The sequence below is a fragment of the Haliotis rufescens genome, unplaced genomic scaffold, assembly GCF_023055435.1.
Source record: "Haliotis rufescens isolate VD_foot unplaced genomic scaffold, xgHalRufe1.0.p SCAF_8, whole genome shotgun sequence".
NCBI classification, from domain to species: Eukaryota; Metazoa; Mollusca; class Gastropoda; order Lepetellida; family Haliotidae; genus Haliotis; species Haliotis rufescens.
The window spans coordinates 13,780,315-13,807,068 of record NW_025964372.1 but is presented as its reverse complement, the minus strand read 5'-3'; the positions used below and the strand labels follow the sequence as shown (position 1 = coordinate 13,807,068).

The window sequence follows — 26,754 nt, the reverse complement described above, 5'->3', positions numbered from 1 at the left end:
TCAGCACACAACTACAAGTCCAAAGATGCAATTGCTTTTTTTTCAACTTGAACATTCCTGGTTTCAATAAAATATCTTGCAATCACTATAAAAAAGTTATGATACCAGGTATTCGCGAAAAGATGGTTAAATACAGTGTATTGTGATTTGATACCTCTGAATAACCAAATCCGAATCGAGTATTTCCCAAATTCTTAGAAGTATCAATAATTAATATGATCAAATGATCATATCTGGTTGCACATGGAAATAAAGTGTAAAACTTCAAATACTGTTTATGAATATATATCTATATAATACAACGAACATTTTCAGAATACAGCCTTGACAACTTGAACTGTTATACTGTCGGTATTCCTCTAGGATTTGTCAGATCCTTCATCGTCACGATCCACTCATTATTTACTTTATACCCGTATTTGAATAAATTGCATCAACGAAAACCTCTTTCCTACTAAACAAGGATAAGGGCCATTTTTGCATGAGCTAAGAAATGTGGGACACTTCCATATAAATATTCAAGATGCCTTCTCATGAATGAGAATTAAATATATTTTCACAAAATGCAGAGATAAGGCCTCGTCTGGATTTAGAGGTTCTCGGGACATGTTTTCTGATATTCTGACGCGGTCAAGTCCTTTGCCCGAACCGACGTTTTATAGGCTGTAATTAAATATATAAGCGACAATACCGTTTCAATTTTCATAGTTATAGTTCCAATAATGTTCATCGTTAAATTACTACCATTTGCATTTACTATTTCCAGTTATGTCACATCACAACCAAAGGAAAACATATTTTTAACTCGAAACAGATTGGGTTTAATGAGCCACATTAACAACGTATTCTATGTGACTTGAATAATGTCTACATCGCGCTACAAATAGTGTAATTCTCGAAGCACTGAACACTCGGACATGGACATTTCTGGCGTGGACACTGTCATAAATTAATGATCATGAGAGCATATGGGATTTATTAAATGAGGCGGTAGGTGGTAACAAATATTACCTACATGACTTGTTTGTTTAACGACTCCGCAATACACCAGCTTTGTGTCAGCGGACTGTGTTCAATCTCGAGTCTGGACCAGACAATCCAGTGATCGTCACCATGAACATCTATCTACGCCATTGGGATATGACACGCAATCAACCAAGCCCGATTACCCGATCTATTTAGCCGCCTTTTACGACAAGCATAGGTTGCTGGGGACTTATAAACTTTCCAGAATCCAAACAGGTCTTGAGGAACGTAATATGTTTACGAAATTAAACCTGCCAGGTCGAGATGGAACCTGCCATGTACCTTGTGTCGTGCAAACTACATACCCGGATTGTGTGTATCAATTCCATAAACAAGCCTCAGTTGTTTATTGTTGCTAGGCAACGTCACACTTAAATATCCGCGAGGACCATTTGCATTAACGTTACAAATACATTCCATACACCATCAACAGTTTAATGTAAAATACAGCATATATAACATTGTGTATTCATTACTAAAATAATACATACAACAATCAAGTGATTTGCGAAATTACTATATTGATGTCCACTCCCAATCAAATATAGCTTTGTTATCATGGCCCCAATACGAGCTTGTTTTTATAAATCGTTCAGGTTCCATACACATGACAGAAATAGTTTTATACATTGTTCCAGTGAGACCATTAATAGCGGCCTATACTTGTGAAACGCGGTCATATTAAGTCTGCTGTTTACAATCCACGCGGGACCACAATCCGATCAACTATGAATTAATTTATTGTACCTCAGACCCTGTTCTGATTCAAAAGGTGTAGCGAAAGTACACAGCAATCTCATGGCAATCATTCAGTATTCTTTCCATTTGTGAGAACATGACGAACGACCGCCGTCAATTCTGGATGCACTGCCGAATATCTATTGAAGTGAGATTCAATATAGGAGTTAAATAGATTGACATATGAATAGCTCTTCTATTGAATCTTGGATGTGTGAAGTGAAGATCAGAGAGTTGTGATCGTCTGTGGAACCCCAGCGGGCAGTCGGCTACCCGTGACAGTGAGTATATAAGACTTATTCCGTAGTTTTTGTCAATTATTATTATTGTTATTTTACATAAAGTTTTCATTAAACAAACGTCTGAAACAGAAACCAGACCGTGTTCTCTGTGATATTCTTTATAATAGCTTAAAACAACCAGACGTGTGTGAGGCTTACTGACTTGCGTTTCCTTCACACGACATGTTAAACAGGTAGTCATAGTCTACCGTTTCACCAAGATTCTTCTCCTGACCTCCGATTATAGTATACCAGCTGCACCCGTGGTGATTCCGGTGTAGGAGGACCAGGTCACTCCCCAGGATCATATCACTCCCCTTAGGATCATAACACCACCCCTTTGCAGGATGAAAACACTCCCCAGGATCATATCACTCCCCAGGATCATATCACTCCTCTTAGGATCATAACACCACCCCTTTGCAGGATGAAAACACTCCCCAGGATCATATCACTCCCCTTAGGATCATAACACCACCCCTTTGCAGGATGAAAACACTCCCCAGGATCATATCACTCCCCAGGATCATATCACTCCCCTTAGGATCATAACACCACCCCTTTGCAGGATGAAAACACTCCCCAGGATCATATCACTCCCCTTAGGATCATAACACCACCCCTTTGCAGGATGAAAACACTCCCCAGGATCATATCACTCCCCTTAGGATCATAACACCACCCCTTTGCAGGATGAAAACACTCCCCAGGATCATATCACTCCCCTTAGGATCATAACACCACCCCTTTGCAGGATGAAAACACTCCCCAGGATCATATCACTCCCCAGGATCATATCACTCCCCTTAGGATCATAACACCACCCCTTTGCAGGATGAAAACACTCCCCAGGATCATATCACTCCCCTTAGGATCATAACACCACCCCTTTGCAGGATGAAAACACTCCCCAGGATCATATCACTCCCCTTAGGATCATAACACCACCCCTTTGCAGGATGAAAACACTCCCCAGGATCATATCACTCCCCAGGATCATATCACTCCCCTTAGGATCATAACACCACCCCTTTGCAGGATGAAAACACTCCCCAGGATCATATCTCTCCCCTTAGGATCATAACACCACCCCTTTGCAGGATGAAAACACTCCCCAGGATCATATCACTCCCCTTAGGATCATAACACCACCCCTTTGCAGGATGAAAACACTCCCCAGGATCATATCACTCCCCTTAGGATCATAACACCACCCCTTTGCAGGATGAAAACACTCCCCAGGATCATATCACTCCCCTTAGGATCATAACACCACCCCTTTGCAGGATGAAAACACTCCCCAGGATCATATCACTCCCCAGGATCATATCACTCCCCTTAGGATCATAACACCACCCCTTTGCAGGATGAAAACACTCCCCAGGATCATATCACTCCCCTTAGGATCATAACACCACCCCTTTGCAGGATGAAAACACTCCCCAGGATCATATCACTCCCCTGAGGATCATAACACCACCCCTTTGCAGGATGAAAACATTTCCCAGGATAAAACACTCACTCCCCTTATGCTTCCTGCCTACAGTATTGGCGATAAGCATCACCTATCCCAATTAAATATACGTACCTACCCAAACCTTTAAGTTCGCTATATAGATACAGTTTAAATATTTCATTAATACGTCAAGAGTTATTATAAAACATCCTAACTTGAAATCTCTATTTAATATTATGCTCTGTAAAATAAGCATTGAACGATATTTATTAATGAAAGGTAAAAATAACAATTCCTTGAAAGAATGAACATTTTATATGCGCTTTTTGCTTGTTATCTTATCTATATTCGTATACAATTTATGTTTCAAATGTATATTCCAGTCTTTAATAAAACATTGTTCAAATTAAATCAGCCAGTCGATTAGATTAACACTGTGGTAATTGATGGTATACTTTAAATCCTTTCTATCAAAGGTCACTACTCCGAACTGTTTTTCCAACTCTCCCAACGTTGCTAATGTTAGACATTACATGTTACACACTACTGCTTATTGTAGCAATTGTAAGATGAGTAAAGAGAGACCCAAAGCTGACTTGTCAATATACTACCAGGATCACTGAATATTATTATAAAATGTATTTAATCAATACGTAAGTATATATTAATCATAAACTTCTATTTGTTATAATGCTTTTTATGTAATTAGTAAAGATTGACTGAAATATTTATCCCTGGCTTTACCCCCAATGTTAGAATAAATTGATAAACTTTTCATTTCTGTACCAGCATTTCAATATAACAAATATAAAATACACAAAATATATAAAACCGTTTTGACAAAGTCCAAAGTTTTAGCACAAATATATCACACCACACGAACATTTCCCAACACGGACATTACCCACACAGACATGTCCCCATGGACTATACCCCACGCACTATATTACATTGTATATAAATAACAAAACATGACATGTATTACATATTTATTATGGCCTTTTTACATCAGTCTCCCAAATATTCACATAAGTCATAGTATAACGTATAACGGTAAAATAAAGCAATAAACACACATAAACTGTTCTTGATGGTATGTTACCTATGACCTTTTAACTATAACCTTCCATGCAAGTCGGATCTTCTTTGTCCGACGACTGTAATTTATTGTCCATAATTTGTCCATAACTTTTAACTCCTACCAAGTGGTGTGATACTTTGATAAAGGATGTATATAACTTCATGGTTTAAAGTTATATGTAGACATCTGCTTAAATCTGTGTGTATGTGTAAATATTTTAGATGAGTTATTTTTTAAATATTTTTAAAGAATGTTCCATTAATTAAATATATATATGATAAATATGGATTTTAAAACGGCAATATTTATTTCCACTTGGTACAGTGAAAGGGGATTAATAAACTGGCAAAGCCTATATAAATATCTCCCCATCAACGTTCGAACAAGCAGCAGTAGTATATAAGTTATTCCTTAGTATAAACTTGATATAATGTCACATGTGGTACATCAAAGGTAAACAGTTGTTATTGAGAGATATATATAAGAGTGCATGTTTATATAAATCTTTTGCTCATAGTGAACAAATGTTGTACAGAATCAATGATATTAAGAAGTATTTCTTTGTCAACGTTGACGTGGCCATACAGGACGGTTCGACGGTCATATCCAAAAGCATAATATAGCTTTCAGATCTAACCTCAGTGTAAGTTGGACAAGTGAATAGGCAGTGTAACAATCTCATCAAAATCAGATCTTAGTTCTCGCTGCCGCTAAACAAAGAGCTGAGGACATCCCATAACGGGTCACGTCAGACCGACCTTTCGCTAACTCTGACCGACCAATGGAATTACTGACAAGAAGTTAACATTAGCCAATCAGAAGGCAGCTTTCTCGTGCTTTACGGCACTAATTTCAAATTGGCGACTACGCTTCGAAACATATTTTGACAAATTCTCGCTTAAAATTTGAAACCTGAACAAAAGAACATTCTCGAATGGCTAATATATGGTCTAGATTGTATAGATCCAGTCGTTAAGCCCGTAATTATCGTTCGGAATACCCCGTTTTAAAGTTTTCGAGGTTGCATAATTAGAAATCACATTCCGACTGTCACTTTCATGATCTTTCTCTGATTGGTCGGATGAAAGGTCATTCTGACGTGACCCCTAATGGGATGTCCTCAGATCTTTGTTTAGCGGTAGCAAGAACTAAGGTCTGATTTTAATGAGATTGGTAGTGTAAAAAACTTTCACTGAAACAACCACATGAACATTATCGCTAATAAATCTTTCAAATATGTGACCGTTCAAACCACTGCATCCTTGTCTTAACTTGCAGTGATTTGCAGTGAAAATATACAGTTTTCCTAAAATACATTATTTATTACAACTTAACTGGGAAAACATGTGATTCATGGTTTTCGTTTTCTCGGGGCGATTGCATTAAGTATCTGCGGTTAGTTTGAAAATCAGAAGTTAAAAACTTGACTTACGATGTAATGAAATAACGACCTATCTATGCCTTCATTCATGCCTTCCTGTAGTAATGTTTTGGCTATCAAATACTTCTCTACAGATATGGTTAATAACATTCTGTGGGTTGGTTAGGTTCCCCCTGCCATCCAAATAATTGTAGGCACTGACGTTGTGATCGAGGCTAAGGAACCCAATAATCCATCTTCAGCATGGAGGAAATATTAACTTTGATAGTCATGTAAATCCGACATTTGACTTTGTTTGCAATGTAGTTTCCGGGCGATACTACTTACATTACGTTAATTCATGTTTGTAAAAAAGTTGAGAAACCAATTGGGCCATTTAAAACTGCTATGGCCTTTTAAGGCGACACTTTTTTATTTCTTAGTTTACGGATTACAAAATCATTTCAAAAGTGAGGCAGACCAATTGAAAAAGCCTCTCATATTTTTTTACTTGAATTTTGTCCTAAAAAGTTAGGTAGGTATGAAAAAAATATCCTAGAGTAACAAAAGTAAAATAACTCAATTCTTCAAGAACATTTTATTATATCCCTGGCACTTAGCTTGTGCACAAATGGCAATATAACAATATTCATGTCATGGGTGGAAATGCATGAAAGCTATTTTGGCAGCATGGGCAACGTTTAATTCTTTCAACACCATCCGACCAGAAGATTATTGCTGTGACACCAAGTTCCCAGAGACTCTTGTGTGATAGATGAAGCCAAAATTTATCAAGGAAATTATCTGCTTGTAAAACATCTTTGCCACTACATGTTTGGCCATACACTATTTGAAAGGTCTAATTAATCCTATTGTTTATTAATATGAAAGTTATATGTATTACATTATTTAAATAATTCATTAACAACTTAATAAAGTTCGTTTTATATAAACATAATGTAAGCTTTAACATTCATAACGTCCAGATTAAGGACCAATGAAGCGAAAATGTAACGATTTTCGGCAAATGTAAGATTTCATAAAATCCACTTACCTATTTCTTTTTTATTTTCATTTCTTTACGAAGTCGGAACATTATTTTAAAAAGAATTACAAATAATATCTTTCATCACCCATTTCCCGATGATAGTGGCTGTCCGCTCACTAACATGAGGATATACCTCCGTTTTCAAAGCTTCGTATGAATAACACATACGTCGAAGGCTGCCATGTCAGTAAACATTAAAATAACTATACAGTATACATAAAAAAAGATTGTTTCACCGACATAATCTGCTACAAGGTTCGTGATTGGTCACACGTCTCACTACATCGCGTTTACGTTACCTATAACTGATACTTTTAGAAAAATATTATGTCAACAATATCAAACTGGTGCTCTGTTGTTCGACCATCTTTATCAAAGGAAGGGCGGGGAATCACCACGTGGTGAACTGTGAGCCAACGGTGATATAACATAGTTTCCCCGACACGCAAGTGATATTTGATGGCGTGGATTAATGATTCATAGTGGTGAGGTGAGGTGAAATGGGGTTTAACGCTGCGTCCAAGATTATTTCACTTATATAGCGACGTGCATGCACGTGTGTGTGTGCCTGCTTGTACTAGTCCGGACTGATGCCGATTTATAGTGTAAGCCCACTGAGATACCACGCCTCAGTTTAACATGAATACCACTCAGACACAGTATACTGACTCTGAGCCGACCAGTCCTTGTTTTAGCCCCTTAATGCCGAGCGCCAAGACAGGGCAACAACAAGTACCATCTTTTAACGTCTTTTGATAAAACGCGGCCGGGGATCGAACCCCGGACCTTCTGATTCGTAGTGAAGTAATTGGACGTACACAGGAACAAAATACTTTCAAAGTCTGACATGAGGTCATTTTCTTAACCTGACTTGTTATGTAATGAAATAACGACCTTGTATGCTTCGTATTACATTCATTCCTTCTTGTAGTAATGTTATGGTTATTAACTACTATGCTACAGATATGTTTAATAATATTCTGTGGGTTGGTTAGCTTCACCCTGCTTTCGAAATTAATGACGGAAGCTAATGTTGTTTTTGTCTAGCCTTTCTTTTATTACTTCATTTGTAGAATCACTTTGTTTCTTGTTTCAGCCATTTTTTCTAAAAAAAGGTTGGGACAGATTTATTACCCCACTCCAGTTTTCGCAACAAGCTAGACACTATGAAAAGACCAAATTATGTGAAACTACATCAAATATCAGAAAATGACAGACAAAAGTAAGATTTTTTCTCCGAACTGTCAAAGGTTACACAATGAAAAGAAAAGAAAAGATGTTTCTGTAAACTTAAAAAAGAACAGGGAAATGTTTATTGCATTCAAGCTACGCTTTTTACGAAAGATATATAACAGAAAATATAATGTCACCATTTTATTTGAAAATACCAGATATTAAAAAGGATTTAGTGATAAAGAAAATAGAAATTATTTGATAATTAAGAAAAACCAACAAAGTATTTTCTATCACTTGAAAAACAGATGTTCATAAAAAGGCTATAATTGAACTTGAAAAGGGATAACGAACTCTTGACAGATACCAAAGATAATATTGATCATGTTCAGAAATACTATCACAGTTTATATACAACTAAAGACACAACAGATGTTAATCTTGAAGATTTGTTCAAAGAATCAACAAATCAGACACAGACTCTCAATCGAGAGAAGGTGAATTACAATATGAAGAAGTGCTTTGGGCTTTGAAAAATATGAGAAATGACAAAAGTCCCGGCCCATCCGGAATTCTTTAATTTCTTTTGGAAAGATATTTACAATTCCTAAATTATTCTATAAATTTTGCCTACCGAAGAGGTGAACTTTCTATCAGTCAAAAGCAAGGTCTTATAACATGTATTCCTAAGAAAGATAAATCAAGAGAGTAAATTGTTTTACCGACCTTTGTCCCAACTGAACATAGCATCAGCAACTCGAATTAAAAAAAGTACTTCCGACTATCATTAGTGACGATCAAAGTTTTTATGAAAGAAAGATACATCGGTGAATGCACCAGACTTATATACGACATAATGGATTTTACAGAATACAAGAACATACAAGACTTACCTATATTGATTGAGTTAAAAAAAGGCTTTGATTCAGTTGAATGGAAATTTGTAGAATCTTGCTTTGATTTCTATAGGTTTGGTCCTTCAATCAAAACATGGATAAAGACATTCTACAATAATTTAATGTTTTGGTTAATGGATTTTTTGTCAGATTTCTTTACAGTTCCGAGAGGATGCAGACAAGGTGACATATTCTTATATGTGCAGAAATTCTTGCACATATGCTGCGAGATAATGAAAAAGTAAAAGGCTTAAAACTGCTCAATACAGAAAAAAACTCTTGATACAATTTGCAGACGATACAACAATCATACTTGACGGATCACACCTTTCAGGCAACTATAGACTATAGAAATTCTGTAAAAAATACGTATATTTTTCTGAACTGAAAATAAACATAAAAGAAACTAAAACGATATGGATAGGCTCGAAACAATTTTCAGGCACACAGTACGATAAATCACTAACACAACAAGGCAGAAATGGTTGAACAGAACTATAAAGACAAACTACAAGAAATTAATAGAATAATGAGACTGTGGTCCCTACGAGACCTAACACGGTTGGGTAGAATTATTGTCCTCAAAAGTCTAATTTTACCATCTTTACATCACCTTTTTACAACACTTCCTAATCCCAGAATGGACACTATAACTAATCTGAAAAATATGTTTTAAATATATTTGGAAGGACAAACCTGATAAGATAGAACGTGCCACTATTATTCAAACACATAAAGATGGAGGACTGAAGGTACCACCTATATTTCGAAACAAAACAAGCTCAAAATATAACTTGGATACGAAGAACCTTTGCCTAAAATACAAAGCTAAGCAAACTCATTGAACTAAAAAACCCATCATGCAACTTGCATCCAACAGAAATGAGATCGAAATACTTAAAAAAGATGTCTTACCTAAAATCAAAAATCGTTTTTGAAGATGTCTATGAAGCATGGTCTAAAATACAGTCACGGAAAACAAACTACAACGCAGAATTACCAAAACGGTACATATGGGGAAACGATAACATCCTGATTTGACATGAACCAATTATATCATCCAAAACTGGCTCCCACAGGAGATATCGCTTGGGTGAGATCAAGCGATATCTACATTGGTGATATCGCTGCAATGAAATTGCATCACAATGCTTTGCAGACCATTGTGACGTCATTCGTTACCATGGCATCACAATCAAATGACATCACCAATGGCTCTGCTACTGAATCTGTTAGCAGTACTTTTTACACTTAAGACACTGCTTATTACTGTCTACAAATTGAAAATGTTTGAAGAATGATGTTGGATGATAAATAAAATCTAAAACTCGTGTCTTTTGATATCAAATATATCAACACGAGTTGATAAAATTGGAAAAAGTACTCGGCAAGCCTCGGGTTTTTTCCACATTTATCAACTCGTGTTGATATATTTGATATCAAAAGACACTCGGGTGAGATTATCTCTATATATAAACACTACCTAAACGCAAATATATAAGTCATCAATGATCTGATAAAAGATGACGGTACATTCTTTACATTAAAGAAATTACAGAGGAATATACTTTAAAATTAAAAATCTGAGAATACGCAGTTCTTATTAAATCCAAAAAAAACATATATGGGTTCCAAATCTGTATCATTAGATAGGAAAATTAAACAACAATTCATTCCATGTAATTTCACGTTATAAAACGAATATGTATTAAAAGAAAAAACCCGGAGTCAATTAAAATAGGAAATATATATTAACACAGAAATAACACATGACATGGGACGACTTTCAACTATTTACCCTTTAGAACAACAAACAACACAAAGCTAAGATGGTTCCAATACCGTATTATTCACAGAAAGCTGACAACAAATAAAGATTTGTACAAAAATAAATTTATCCCTTTTGTTCTTTTTGCACTACTGAAACTGAAAAACAAGACAAGATGTGAATACCACTAGGACCTTACACCACCTACACACACGATACAGGAGTAACCTCCCTGGTGGTAATCACTGTGGCATTCGGTATCCCTTTTAAATTATATTATTCCAAATACAACGTGTATTTCGCATTGGGGGTTGGGTTGATCCTAAGGAAATTGAATATATCCTGAAGGAAGTGTTTTGATCCTGAGAGGGGAGTGATCCGAGGATAATTTCACTCAAGAGTGTATCGGGTCTAGGATCAGGCCACTCCAGAGTAAAATAAAGGGGAGTGATTTCATCACCGGGATAGAACTGGTCCCCTGTAACTTATGTTGATCATAATAGGCGGCTAAATGGAGGTTTGTGACTTTTGACTTCTTGAAAACGAACATTGCTTTTTACATATGGCTTCGGTTTCATTTGGCTGTCCCAGACAATTAGTAACGCAAATGTTTTCATTAAGTACTTTCGCATGCGTGCCATTGATATGTTTCATCAGAAATGGCATTCAGATATTTACGAAAGTTCAAGATATGATACTTATCGCCATTTCAAGTCATTGCTTAGACCAAAATCTTATTTATCAAACTTACGGTACAGGAATTTTCGTAACATCATTATTCGTTTTAGACTTGGCCTGAATGATCTAAAAATTAACACATTGAAAAATCCCTAAGGATATGCCCATTCAGTGACAGTGTTGTCGAAGATGAATACCATTTTATGTTTATTTACCCAATATACGAAAATCTAAGAAACTTACCGCAGTGGTCTTTATCTCATTTTAATGCTGTAACATTGTCTTCATTACTGTCCTGCAAGGATCTTCTAACACAAAATCAACTCGCTTTGTACATACATCATGTGTTTTTGTTACGAAGGGAATTGTTACCTTGATTTTGTATCTTATAAAATATGTTATGTAACTCCGTTGTATACTTTTATTCTTTGTCACGACGTTTCAGAGCTACTTTTTGCTCCTTCATCAGGTGAATGCTGAGTAAGAACGTAGAGTTAACATATAATGTGGGAAGGTGTGATTCTTTGCGTGCCTCATCCCCTCCTGTACATTGGAGATGGATGGAGAAGAAATGGATGTCGTGTAAGGCGCGGTGGGCGGTTGAGCTGGTATTTTCGAAACACAGCAAGGGCGCATTTAGTAATTTTAAAAGTGAGGGATCCAAAATATACAAACTCTGTCTGTCAATTATATTGCCTAAAAAAAACTACAAGTTGTTCCTCGTTACACCTATCTGGGATTATGTATTAACAATAGGCTTAATTGGTCTAAAACGGCTGACAATATAACTCTGCAGGCCAAGAAGGCATGGGTAAATAGTTTGAGCAGTTCACACTCGTTACAACCGTTTTCACCAGATTTCTTTAAAAAAACGTTGAGATAATGCCCCCAATATGGTGAGGACGTTTGGGGGTTCGAAAAGGTAGAAAGTTTGGATAACGTACAAGTGGATGCATGTAAACGCTTTTGCATGCAACACCGCAGTGTCAGGTGAGTGTGATAGATACTCCAGGCCAGTTCTTCACATCCTGTTAGGATGGTACATCACCAATGCAATTACCTGGATCAATTCGGTGACTTTTGTTGATTTGGGGTCATTCTACACTGATGATTTGGTTTGTCTCGTCCAGATTCGTACCGCCTCCGTGGTCTAGTGGTAAAAGGTCCGCCCGGAGAGCGGAAGGCCCGGGGCTCGATCCCAAAAGACGAAGTACTTGATGTTACCCTGCCTGGCGCTTGACATTAAGGGGCTAACACAAGGATTGGTTGGCTCGGAGTCTGTATACTGTGTCTATGTCGGATATTCATGTGAAGAATGGTATCTCAGTGGACTAGGTGTATAAAATCTGCATTAGTCCGGAGTAGTTCACACACACACACACACACACACACGCACGCACGCACGCACGCACGCACGCACGCACACACACACAAATATACGTGAATACACGTTACTGAAGTGCAATAACTTTGGACGCGACATTACACCCCATTTCACCTGACCTCGTCCAGATTGGATTATTTACAGACCGACGTATATTCCTTGACTTTACACAAAAACAAAATACGTTTTGGTTTAAGCATTACAATAATACAATAATTCATTCCTCAATATGTATTACAATGCCCATTTCAAATTCGAATGAAATAATGTCCCAATACTTTATAAGTTTACAGTGCTGATTGATACGATGAAGGGAAATGACGTCACATTGAGCATTTGATAACCCATTGCTTCGGACGTCACCTTACGTAGTCAGAACAATAATGTTGTTGTTTGTTGTTTAACGCCGAGCTTCGCAAAGTTTCCAGTTCTATAACGGCAGATTGTAAATAATTGAGTCTGGACCTGACAGTCCAGTGATTGACATCATGAGCATCGATCTACGCATTTGGGATACGATGACAATCATCAACAAATTCAGCGAACCTGACCACCCAGTCCCGTCAGTTTGAAGTTTTAAAGATATATTGTCAGCAGGCTTTTATCATAGTATTTTAAATAATTTGTGTATATTGATAGCGAAAGTAAATGATCTAAAAAACCATTTAACTTCTGGTTGGCGGAATAATAAACCCCACTGCATTTCATTTTGTATTTTTTTTTTAAGATTTCATTTTTTTAATCGGCGGAATTCGTAACTCTGGCCCAACATGACAAATGTACCGTTAAGGTGTAGCTATTTAGAACCTTTATGATAGGAAATCTCTTAGGGTCTGTAATATCGAGTATACAGAGAGAAAACATTATCTATTGAGGCTGCCGTCTTGATAATTTGGTCTTAAAAAGTAGGTTCTCTTTGACACATTTCCAATTGACTACTTTTCGAGCACACTCGTTGGTATAGTTGGTCAATATGTCGTTATTTGAAATGACAACACAGGTTGAATGAAAGACACCTGTCTGTTATCCAGTATGACATAACTGTAACCATGCACGGGGTGACAGGCTTCTTGTTCAGTTATATCCGCTGTATAACCACACGGCATCATTAACAAGACAGTGTTGTGTGATCGACCAGTAAGCTAGTTATCTTGACTTACATCAAAGCGATATTAATAAACTCCATTGTCAGTTTACTGTAATTACCAAAGTCTCGAACCACTTGCTTTTTTCAAGACATATAACATGTTTTGCAGACAGGTATTATTAAGCATGAGCCCAACTATATCAACAAATATATGCTTCTGTAATCAGTTACCTTTAAAACTTGCATCAGAGACCTACGGCTAATTTTAATGTTAATTAAATGTTAATATTTGCTCGAAATCGTATGAGCGGTCGGGTAGCCTCGTGGTTAAAGCGTTCTCTTGTCACGCCGAAGACCCGGGTTCGATTCCCGACATGGGTACAATGTGTGAAGCCCATTTCTGGTGTCCCCCGCCGTGATATTGCTGGTATATAGCTAACAGCGGCGTAAAACCATAATCACTCACTCGGAATCGGTATACATGTACTATGCTTGAGTGGGGTATCCATGTTAAACTGTGGCATTGTATCTCATATACACATGATGGTTAAGCTTTGCTTGAGTGTGGCAGTTCTTGTTTGTCTTGGGGTTGAAGTCAGGATGAAAGTGGTTAATGTATTCAAGCTTCATGCTTGTGGCAATATTCTGCCCGTTGGTAGCTTTTGCCACAATACAAGCAGACACGTGTGTTCGACGTGTGACCATATGTGGCCAGCTCCGGTTCAGGGTATTCGTATCAAGATTTCACATGAGGTATTTAAGCTACGTTATGTTCAGACAACTGGACTAACGTATTGCACAGTTACACTCTTTCAATGAATAGGGTTAATGTGTACCCACAGTTGCTTTGATTCATCATTCTATCTATATAGATATAAAATTGTCAGATATTAACACTTGACATAAATCTGGTGATGAGTAACGCAATATAGGAATTATGAAACAGATGCTTAATTAAAGATAATAAAGACAACAAGAGCGTTTCACCGTTATGTGTATGTTCACTTATTTTTTTATCATATCTAGAAACAAATATTTGGAAATAAAACAACTGAGAATAATTAAGTTAGATTAGATTTTCAAAACATAATTTTAACATTGTTTTGATATATCAAAGAAGTTTAATTCTTTGCAAAAGTGTTACTGTAACGGTTATCGTTCTTGTTTGAAGTAGTTCTGATGAAATCCTTCGAGAGGGACACGAGTCGACATTCGGATTGTCCCGGAATGAGTGGGGCACGAATGAAATACTCTAAAGCGTATGTTTACGAATCAGGCATTATATCGATGTTGGGTTGGACGAATTATGTTAAGTTCAGTAAACACAACTTAATTGTTTAATATCTTTTGTTTAAGATGTCTTCAAACCCTTTTTTGACAATTATTTAGTTACACAGCATGGTTGAGTACTCAACGTTGATGATGATGATGATGGAGATTTAAAGAGCGCTTTCAGAGGATCAGATTTCGCACTCAAGAGTGTATTCGACCAATTAATGTGGTGGGACCTTTTTATTTCTATTTCTTTAATATGTTTCTTTAGGGCTGAAGGTAGTATATGTATTTTCTTCTAAACGAGAGGAGCTGTCAGACGAGTTCTGTTTAATCCATCGTGTAAACAACTTTAAATGTCAGATTTCTCTTGGTTGATATCTTCACCGTGTATGTAGTGTCTCGCGCCTGAAGCCCAATAGTCTATGTCGCATCACGCCTCTCTGGTTGTGTCAGGATCCGCTGGTCTTGTGACCGAATCCCAGTTTACCCCGAGCCTGAGTCTGCCTGTACCACATCGGTGCCCCCGGGATCCCTGAAGTGGTTCACGCCTTTCCCCTGCGCCACCTTCCGCCACGTTAAGCCGAGACACAGCCACACCACTACGTTACTGTTCAAAGCCAACTCACTGTATTGAAAATATATTTTATAACCTGAGCTAGATTTGTAATTGTTTTATTTCATTCAATCGTTAACAACACAGTTTTAAAGACTACTGACTGTCAATAATGCTACAGTTATTATTGATTACTTATGTTTTTAAAGTAATTATTTTTACATTGAAATGAGTGACAAAGGGTTGTGTAAATATTTAATTGTGTGATAAGATTGAATTACGGCGCTACCGCAAGCAGTGTTGTACAGAGGATTATAACTTACAATAAACCGTGAACGAAACATTTTTTATGAGTTATTGATTCATTCCGTGTTTGTTTCTGATCAATAGTGTCACTGTTTACTTTTCAGACTCGTTCAAACTAAGGATGAAGATGGCCTACCTCCTACATCTGACTTTGGCGATTCTTCTCCTTGGTAGGATATTTGATACATTTCTCTTTCTGATATCACAAACGTCTGATATATCGAACACGGTGTTGTGAAACAAGGATGTTTTAGCTGTTCCCACGGAGTGAGTGAGTGAGCTAGTGCGTTGTGTTTAACGCTGCTTAGAACAGTGTTCCAGTTATAGCTCGGTGTGTCAGCTAAGGTGGGGGAACGCCCGAAGTGATGCAGGTGTAAGACATTTCTCCTTCTGATATCACGAACGTCTGATATATCGAACACGATGTCGTGAAACAAGGATGTTCAAGCTGTTACCACAGAGTGAGTGAGGGAGTTGGGTTTAACGCCGCTTAGAACAGTGTTCCAGTTGTGTAACGGAGCCTGACCCCCCGATCCATTTGGTCGTTTCTTACCACAACTTTAGGTTGCTGCGGATCTATTCTATTCCGCAATCCCACGGGGGATTGATATTATGAGCCACGATCCGCTCCGTCGGAGTATGATGTCACGCTGTCCATTAAGTCCACTCGTACGACAAGGCAGCCTCCGTGGACAGTGTTTGCCCGGAGAACGGAAGGTCGGTGGTTCGATCCCCGGCCGCGTCATACCAAAAAGACTTGTAAAAAGTTTTTAAAAGGCTTATAAATGGTACTTGTTGTTACCTTGCATGAAATATCACAAATGAACCTTCCAGTTATATAAATGAACTTGTTCTCATAGATATTGGGCGTCTGTGATGGGCGGATTGACCATTTGATATACGGGGGTACTTCGAAAATACTGGCCAAAGTATATTCGGCTTTTTAAATGAAAAAATGCCTGTTCACCGGTGATGTCCTGAAAACACCCGTGATGGTATCTTCTACTTTCAGACGTACAAATTGTAAAGTAATTTTTTTCCTCTTTTCAAAATCATCCCATCGCGTGATCCCAGCGCCCCCCCCCCCCCCCCCCCACACACACACACTACAATTGAATAGTCAATTCTAAATATCTTGTAGCCACAGCAACAAGGGGAGACTACTCGAGTGATGAAATTGCTCTTCTGGCAGCCATTCGAGCCAACACCAGCGTGGACGTCAGACCGATACAGAACACTGTCGTCAAGTCCACCATCTTGCTGTTTGCTCTCAATGATGTGGTAAGTGTATCCTACACACCTGCGGCCTGTGAAACCTCGATAGTAGGAAACCTCGATAGTAGGAAACCTCGGTAGTCCGGAAACCTCATTAGTCCGGAAACCTCGTTAGTCCTCGGAAACCTTGTGGTACGGACTACTTATGGGAACGTCTGTGTATGACGAAACTACGTACTATGATTCATTAATCCGTACTATCAAACTGTACTGTCTGGATAAACGGGGTTTCACTGAACTAGCGTGGGCGTCTCTAGTTTGTTTTCACCTTAGTTTGTTTTCAACATATTTCACGAGTCGACAAAACGTTAACTCCATTTGTAAATGTATTGTCCCCGTACGATTCTGTATCACACCAAGATTTGAGATAAAACATCCTCAATATGTGTATGGTTCACGTACAGTTGTGAAAATTTAAACGCTTCATAAAATCAGTTTGTTATCATACTAACGATACAGTGATTATTTCACACACATATTCTTATGGGACAAAAAAAAGAGATCGCATGAAAAGTTAGGAACAGTTCGTAGGGGATTATATTCAATGATAACTGCAAAGTGTTATTCCAAAGTATGTATCCAGACGCTTCCATGTCGCGGAAAAGCTAGCACCCATGGATTGCCTTGTATGGTAAGAGATTGATGGACAATTGCTGCTGCGTAAAGGAAATCATCATTACGAGACAATACATGACAGTAGCGAACAAATGGCAAGAGGTAGTCATGATTAGATCGGGGAACTCACCCCAACAGGCTGCTAATGATCTCAACAAAAACATGAAAAAACATGAAACATCCTCGTGAGGTTGTAGAGATAAGTAGTGGAACCCTTTGCGCGTAGGATTGGTCGTCAGTAGAAGTTGGAACACACCCGCCAACACATAGGTCTTGTGCAATTGGATCTTGTTAGGAATAGGAATATACCAGAAATGTTTTGGCCAGCTGAAAGACCTGACATTATAAAAAAACCCATCTGAATGATCAACTTGGACGTCTTGTGCCGCAATGTCATGTGGCGTCTTACAGTCTTTGCAGTTCTGCAAGAGGAGTGGCTCCAAACTCCACTGACTGCCACCAGACCAGTGGGGTCACATTCGTTAAAACTATGATGTTACATAGCTGTCAAGTATATACTGAACAACAAAAGTTCCTGTAACATAGAATAGGATTTAATGCAAAGTTATGTTTTTTACCAAATCTGAAACAATTTCGGTTCGCAACAGATACAAGACAAGTGTTCAAATGGTTTAATTTGCCATACTGACTTCAGAAAATGCGTGATTTCATAAAAAAAACCCTGAACATGCCAAAATGTCAATTTACAATTCAATAGCGTGTGTGTCCACCTCTGGTTGCGATGCAAACAACACATCTTCGTCTCATGGAATGGACCAGGCGTCGCACAAAGTCCCTTGGGATATCTGTCCATAGCTGCTGGAGCATGTTTCGAAGTTCCTGGAGTGTCTGTGGAACACGTGGTTGAGGTCGAAGGCGCCGATCCATCTTATCCCACATGTGCTCGATTGGTGAGAGATCAGGGGATCGAGCCGGCCAGGGGATGACATTCACGTTGTTTTGTTGAAGAGAATCCTGAACAAGTCGAGCAATATGAGGCCGGGCGTTGTCATTTTGAAAGGTAATGCCTGGGCCATGACGACGCAAAAACGGTAGAACAACAGGGCCGATGATCTCGTCGCGGTAGCGCTGTCCATTTCCCTCTACCACTATCAAATGGGTCCTCTGTCTTGCTGTAATCCCGACCCATACCATAACGCTGCCGTCCCCAAACCGATCTTCTTCCATGACACAATGATTGACGTAAGGTTCACCTCGACGTCGGTACACTCGAATCCGTCCATCGCTGTGCATGAGGTGAAAACGAGACTCGTCAGTGAATAGAACTTGTCTCTACTGCATGGCCGTCAAGCGTAGATGCTGTCTGCACCACTGTAGACGTGCTTGACGTTGGTTTCCTGTCAAAATGGGACGTCTGGCGGGTCTTCTGGCGACAATCCCTGCACATCTGAGGCGGCGACGTACGGTTTGTGAAGATATTCGTCGAAGGCCAGGGATGCTTCTTGCAGTCACTGTTGTTGGCTGGAATCGATTTCGTATATGTGTTGTTCGAATCCAGTTGTCTTGTCGATTATTGGTTACGCGTGGCCTGCCACTCCGAGGATGGTCTCTGACTGCATTCGTCTGTTGCCAACGTTGCTAAAACACCAAATGGTGTTTCTGTGGACGTTAAAATGTCTTGCAACATCACGTTGACACGATCCTGCTTCAAGCATACCAATAGCTCGCAGACGCTCATTTTCGGACAAGCGTGGCATTTCGTAATGTTGAATAATTGCGTAATTTTGTTGTTTTTCTGAGTGGTTGTTGCCAGCACGATGCTAAACAATGCATATGGAAACCCGTTAACGCACATGTTTTTATACCCATTCTTGGGTAGTGAAATGCATGGGGCTTGCATAAAAGTCAACTTTTGCATGGAATGCATGCTTTTCTGTAGCAGTTGCGTTTTTGTGACTTGATTCCATACATGTACTACAATATTGAAAACCAAACTTTACTTGTTTGAAAAATACACTCAAATATTGGTGTCACAGGAACTTTTGTTGTTGGGTATACAAGACACGACCATTGGTTCAGGTCATGCAATCCCTTATTTTAAGTCCACCAGGACGCGATGCAGAACAACAGAGATGAAAGGTAACCCTTTTAATGAATCCAACCTACGCTGTATTACTGATACACCATTTATCCTTTGCAGAACATCGGCTCGGAAACCATGTCATTGTCCGGGGTTTTGGTGGTTGTGAGTATATTAATGATTGCGAACACAGTAAAATATGTCTTAGTTTGCTAGGTTTTGAGTTTAAATCACAATATGGTCACATGTACAGTATTTACACATTGACATGATCACGTGTACAGTATTGACCCTCGACATGATCACATGTACAGTATTGACATGATCACGTGTACAGAATAGACATGATCACGTGTACAGTATTGACCCTTGACGTGATCACGTGTACAGTATTGACCCTCGACATGATCACATGTATAGTATTGACCCTTGATGTGATCACATGTACAGTATTGACCCTTGACATGATCACATGTACAGTATTGACCCTCAACATGATCACATGTACAGCATTTGCCATCGACATGATCACAAGTCATCAGCAAATAGAAATGAAATTATATTAAACATGTGTTCAGATATGAATATGCAGTCATCAAATTTACCATCTAGATATGCTAAGTTCATTAATAAAAAGAGAAAATAACACGGGGCTTAAGGTACACCCTTGTTTCACACCACAAGCACTCACAAAATACTCTGCTAATCTCTTACCGTAGTTATATGTTACAGTAGCTTTTACATTTTCAAACATACTTTTGATGATTGTGACAAATTTACCATGAATACCATTTTTAAGCACAACATACAAAAGCTTTCATCTGCGACCAACGTGATCACATGTACAGTATTGAAATGATCACATGTACAGTTTTGACACATGTCGACAGTTTTGGAATGACCCTCGACTGACGTGGGACCCGGCATCTGCGGGAGGAATACAGAGGATGGTTTCCTCCTCAACGTGAACACATGTACAGTATTGACCCTTGACGTGATCACATGCACAGTATTGACATGACCACATGTACAGTATTGACATGACCACATGTACAGTATTGACCCTCAACGTGATCACATGTACAGTATTGACCCTCGACATGACCACATGTACAGTATTGAAATGATCACATCTACAGTATTGACCCTCAGCATGATAACTTGTACAGTATTGACCCTCAACGTGATCACATGTACAGTATTGACCCTCAACGTGATCACATGTACAGTATTGACCCTCAACGTGATCACATGTACAGTATTGACCCTGAACGTGATCACATGTACAGTATTGACCCTCAACGTGATCACATGTACAGTATTGACCCTCAACGTGATCACATGTACAGTATTGACCCTGAACGTGATCACATGTACAGTATTGACCCTGAACGTGATCACATGTACAGTATTGACCCTCAACGTGATCACATGTACAGTATTGACCCTCGACGTGATCACATGTACAGTACTGACCCTCAACGTGATCACATGTACAGTATTGACCCTCAACGTGATCACATGTACAGTATTGACCCTTGACGTGATCACATGTACAGTATTGACCCTCAACATGATCACATGTACAGTACTGACCCTCAACGTGATCACATGTACAGTATTGACCCTTGACGTGATCACATGTACAGTATTGACCCTCAACGTGATCACATGTACAGTACTGACCCTCAACGTGATCACATGTACAGTATTGACCCTTGACGTGATCACATGTACAGTATTGACCCTCAACGTGATCACATGTACAGTACTGACCCTCAACGTGATCACATGTACAGTACTGACCCTCAACGTGATCACATGTACAGTATTGACCCTCAACGTGATCACATGTACAGTATTGACCCTTGACGTGATCTCATGTACAGTATTGACATGACCACATGTACAGTATTGACATGACCACATGTACAGTATTGACCCTCGACATGACCACATGTACAGTATTGAAATGATCACATGTACAGTTTTGACACATGTCGACAGTTTTGGAATGACCCTCGACTGACGTGGGACCCGGCATCTGCGGGAGGAATACAGAGGATGGTTGTCAACACCAAATACATCTGGAAGCCACCACTGGTCATTGAAAATGAGTATGTATACATGAGCGAACTGTGGCATTTACTACACCAAGTACGTGAGTAATATTATGCTTAATTTGGTTTGTAAGTAATACTGTGTTCAAATTAAAACACTCGTTGTTACATAAAGTACTACCCTTGCTCCTCAAAGCAGAATGTGAGGGGACGTGGTATGACAAGAGACCCACCCCCCCCACACACACACACCTTTTGTTTTTGCGCCCAATGGAATCTTCTGTGGCCAGGTTTTGTTCTGAGAATAAGATTGTATCTCTTGAAACAGTGATGGAAAATATTCTCTGTCTTTTGCGCATCCTTGGCCTCCCTTTTGTGTCATGTTCCCTGTTCAGCGCCCAATGGAACCTTCTGTTACGGCAGGTGCTCGGGACTGGTTGTCATGTGGCGTTGACGATTTGAATTTACATAAACCTGAATCACTCACACCAATCTCTTCCCTCCCCAGCATCAACTCTGCGGTCGTTCTAGGAAGCGACGGCACCCCTCTCCGAGTGTATTCCAACGGCGAAGTATTATGGTCTCCCCCCATCTCCACGACCTCCAGCTGCTCTGCAGACATAACGTACTACCCCTATGACAAGCAGACATGTTCTCTGACGCTGGTTGGCTGGAGTTACACCACGGATGAGGTAGATCTCCTCACTGACCCAAACAGTCCGTTCGACATGAAGTATTTCACCAATAATGGAGAGTGGCAAATGTTGGGCACTGGATATGAATACACTAACGTGACCCAGGGCTTTATGACATTCCGGAAACTGGTGTTCAAGGTAACTGTCCGTCGACAATGGCAGTTCTATGGCCTGAACATCATGCTGCCCCTTATCCTCAACTCCATCTTGATGATGGTGGTGTTTGCCTTGCCCATAGAGTCTGGGGAGAAGATGGGGTACTGTCTGACTGTCCTCCTGTCCTACATCGTCCTGCTGACTATGATAGCTACCAACCTGCCGCCCATATCCAGTCAGACGTCCATCATCCGTGAGTGGCTTAGTGAAGTAGTGGCGGATGTGATGGTAGACGTTACATCATCAATAGTTACATCAGATGTACAGTTAGTAGTTGTAGATGTGTTAGAGTGAGATTTTAGGGTGCCTTCATCAGTATGTCAGCCAACCACAAATTGGCTTCACAAACTGAACCCAATGGGCTTTGTGAGGCAACAATTTTAACTGTTCGGCTACTCCATCGCTTTATCTTGATCGTAGAAGCATTAGTGATTGAGTGAGGAAGTGAGTGAGTGAGATGGGTTTAACGCCGCTATGAACAGTATTCCAGTTATATCATGGCGTGTCAACTGACTTTCTTAATGTGGGGAAACCCACGAGCATGGATACTGACAAAGCTAGAAACGTAATCGGGGCTAACCGTGATACGAACCAACGATCATAGGTTTCTGGCGCGCCCAAGGGATGCAACTCTGCACAGCGAGCAGCATTAGTACCCAAGACGGAAACGAGTAAGTCACGAAAATATACGTGTATTCTTACTTTCCATTTTTATTCGATTCGACACGTTCTCATTGCTCGATACAAACTTTGCTGAAGAACAGAATTTAAAAAGTGGAAAAGCTCGTTAATTTCATGAAATAAGTAGCAGCTGTATGCTATGGACCAGACGAAACAGTAGCAGCTGTATTATATAGACCAGAAGAAACAATAGCAGCTGTATGATATAGACCAGAAGAAAAAGTAACAGTTGCATGATATAAAGTAGAAAGATAGTAGCAGGTGTATGATATGGTCTGGAAGAAAAGGTATCTGTATGGTATAAAGTAGAAAAATAGTAGAAGCTGTATGATATAGACCAGAAGAAAAAGTAGCAGCTGTTTGATATAGACCAGAATAAAAAGTAGCAGTTGTATGATAATGACCAGTAGAAAACGTAGAAACTGTATGATATGGACCAGAGTGAGTGAGTGTATTTGATTTTACGCCGCTTTCAGCAATATTCGAGCAATATCACGGCGGGGGACAGAAATGGACATCACACATTGTACCCATGTCAGGAATCGAACCCGGGTTTTTGCCGTGACGAGCGAACGCTTTAACCACTAGGCCACCCGACCGCCCCATATGGACCAGAAGAAAATGTAGCAGGTGTATGATATAAAGTAGAAAAATAATAGAAGCGGTATGATATAACGTAGAGGAATAGTATCAGCTGTACGGTATAGACGGGACGATAAAGTAGCAGCCTATGACCGCGTCAATGACGTCACTTAATCAAGTTATACTCAGGAATATTCGACTTCTAGGGTGTTGGACTTGAATACATATACTGTCCAGCAAATAAGCCTAATATAATAATATACACGTATACATCACCCATCACTTAATGTAGATACTCACTATTTGTCCTTTTCAGAGGTGTACCTGTCCGTGGTCATGTGTGTAGGCACTGCGGGCACACTCTGCACTATCGTCGTTCTCCGCCTGTATCACCAGGATGAGGCCAAACCAGTTCCAGCGTGGCTGCAGAAGGTCACCCAGTCCTTCCTGTCTCCCCTGGCGTGCATCACCTGCACGTCAAACAGAGTGGTGTCCCCTCTCGGAAAGGACTTGCCCGAAGGTACAGAAGAGAAAACATCTCCCCAGTGTGGCTACAGTGCAAAAGAGATTGCGCATATACTGGACAAAGTTCTCTTCCGTATTTTCGGAATCTTCATGTCTGTCACGACGATTGCTTTCGTTTTCATCCTTATGACTCATTATATTTAACATGATGATGGACCACTCTCTGTACAGCGACACTTCTTGTGGATGTGGAACTGTTCCGTTCCGATCAAAAAGAAGTGTGCACCAGTGCATGTCGTAATCCGTCTGAAACAGTCGACTGTACTCCAGGAACAAATTATTGATGACACAGACCCCTAACCCCCCCCCCCCCCCACCGCCATTGTCAGCCAACCTTAAACTAACTTTAGTTGAACACTACTCCCAAATATCGACGTAGGTGGTTACGTGTATTTGATTTAGTGGTTTATTACGAGTGTTTATTTGTTTACGCACCTCAATTCACCTCAGTGCGTGATCTTGTCTCTAAAACACATGAAATAAAAACAATTGTTCTGCATGTCGATTTCAGTTTTGTCTTTTTCACCTGAAACACTTCCGGTAACACACAGACCAGATATCGGTAACAATCAACCACCTGTCTTAACTTTAATCCATGCGAAGCTGAAGAACTTGATGTTACACAAATCTAATACTGGAGCACATGCTACATGTGGAGTTTCCTTAGGAAGTGACTTTGTTCCATATGTGCCCGTGTTCACCCAGCTATGAATGGGAACCCAGTAGGATGAGATGGCAATGTGACAGTGAACCTTCTAGCGCCTAACAGGCAGCTCAGGCTGTATACTCCCCAGGGAGATTATTATTAGAATTATTACAGATTAAAATAAAAAATGCAGCAAAGAGGGTTTGGGTGATCCAGGCACAGTCATGTTGGTTAGGATCAGTCCTTGCCCCTCTACACGCAGCCCAGACAGCGAATGAGCTTCCTAGTCAAACCCACCAAGAACGTTTCGGAGAATGAGATGACTCCCCAACAATGCAGCATTCTGCGTTACCCTGATTATCAGAATGGCTGCATTCCTGGCATCAAACCTGGTTACTCTCCAAATGTCACTCAACAGATTGGAAGGTACCAAACCTAAGGCACCGAGAACAATGGTGAGTCAGACAACTTGGTAGTTTGGATGCAAGGGAGACTTTTCGAAATCGAGGTCTGCCATGTTTTTCATTAAAAAAACACCTCTGTAAATGATTTCATTGGATTTATTAAAAGGGACAAGATCAGGGGTTTTGGCCTGGATAGGTCTGTGGCTGTCAGTCTTAAGTTCAGCCTGAACATGATTGTATGTGGTTGTTGATTGTATACAGACTTTGAAACCCTTCTTGAAAGGGACATTTCGAATGTGAACATTGTTGTGTCAGAGGAAGATGGCTTTGACCCAAAACATTCTTCTGATGAACAAGTAGTACATGCTACCCAAAAGTGCGAGAACATCATTCTTCCTAAAAAGGTCCTAAATCAAGAATCCGAGTCCCGATTCGGTACACTTCTAATTGTGGAGGAAAGCTACAGCTTGGAAGGTTTGGCTAAAAGAGGCACACAGAAAAGAAAAGTCACTGGGCTGAACGGTTGTTTGATTCATGGTATCTGGAAAGGAAATGTGCCAGCGATTATCTTGGACAGTGTCTCCTCAATCTCAGTGATGACGTTTTATGTTGTCATCTGGTTTCTTTTATAACGGAAGCAAAGAATCGGAAAGGGGAGAAGTACCATGGGAACACCATCACTGAAATTCTGAGCTCAATGCAATTCTTCCTCGGACAAAACGGCAAAGACATAAACATTTGAGTGATTATGGGGCGTATGGTGGGGTTGAGGGCTACTATACCAATCATTCACTGCGACCAACCAATTCGATTGTATGGGAGCGGGCTTCATGAGCAGCTAATTGCCGACAGGTCATCTGCTATCCGAGGGTAAGTAGGTGTTTTCAATGTTAAATTATGAAGTACAAACCCAAACAAGATAAAGACACTTGCACTACATTCTCTAGCTATTGATCTGTACGAA

General features: G+C 39.6%; 1 protein-coding gene across 1 annotated transcript; it reads left to right on the top strand.

Moving 5' to 3' along the window:
• The first annotated feature begins 1,866 nt into the window (after positions 1-1,866).
• Positions 1,867-25,233, top strand: LOC124149036 (neuronal acetylcholine receptor subunit alpha-10-like). Its single transcript, XM_046520367.2, has 7 exons — positions 1,867-2,045; positions 16,215-16,280; positions 17,252-17,391; positions 20,162-20,206; positions 22,049-22,158; positions 22,610-23,145; positions 24,532-25,233. Exons 2-7 carry the CDS (start codon positions 16,232-16,234, stop codon positions 24,882-24,884), a joined length of 1,233 nt encoding a protein of 410 aa, XP_046376323.2. The 5' UTR covers positions 1,867-2,045; positions 16,215-16,231; the 3' UTR covers positions 24,885-25,233.
• Positions 25,234-26,754: the final 1,521 nt, after the last annotated feature.

Bases quoted from the DNA above. Each gene is read 5' to 3' on its own strand.
- LOC124149036 (XM_046520367.2), top strand. From the start codon at position 16,232: ATGAAGATGGCCTACCTCCTACATCTGACTTTGGCGATTCTTCTCCTT. The intron at 22,159-22,609 runs GTATGTATACAT...TTCCCTCCCCAG, and splicing joins CCACTGGTCATTGAAAATGA to CATCAACTCTGCGGTCGTTC. The intron at 23,146-24,531 runs GTGAGTGGCTTA...TGTCCTTTTCAG, and splicing joins CAGTCAGACGTCCATCATCC to AGGTGTACCTGTCCGTGGTC.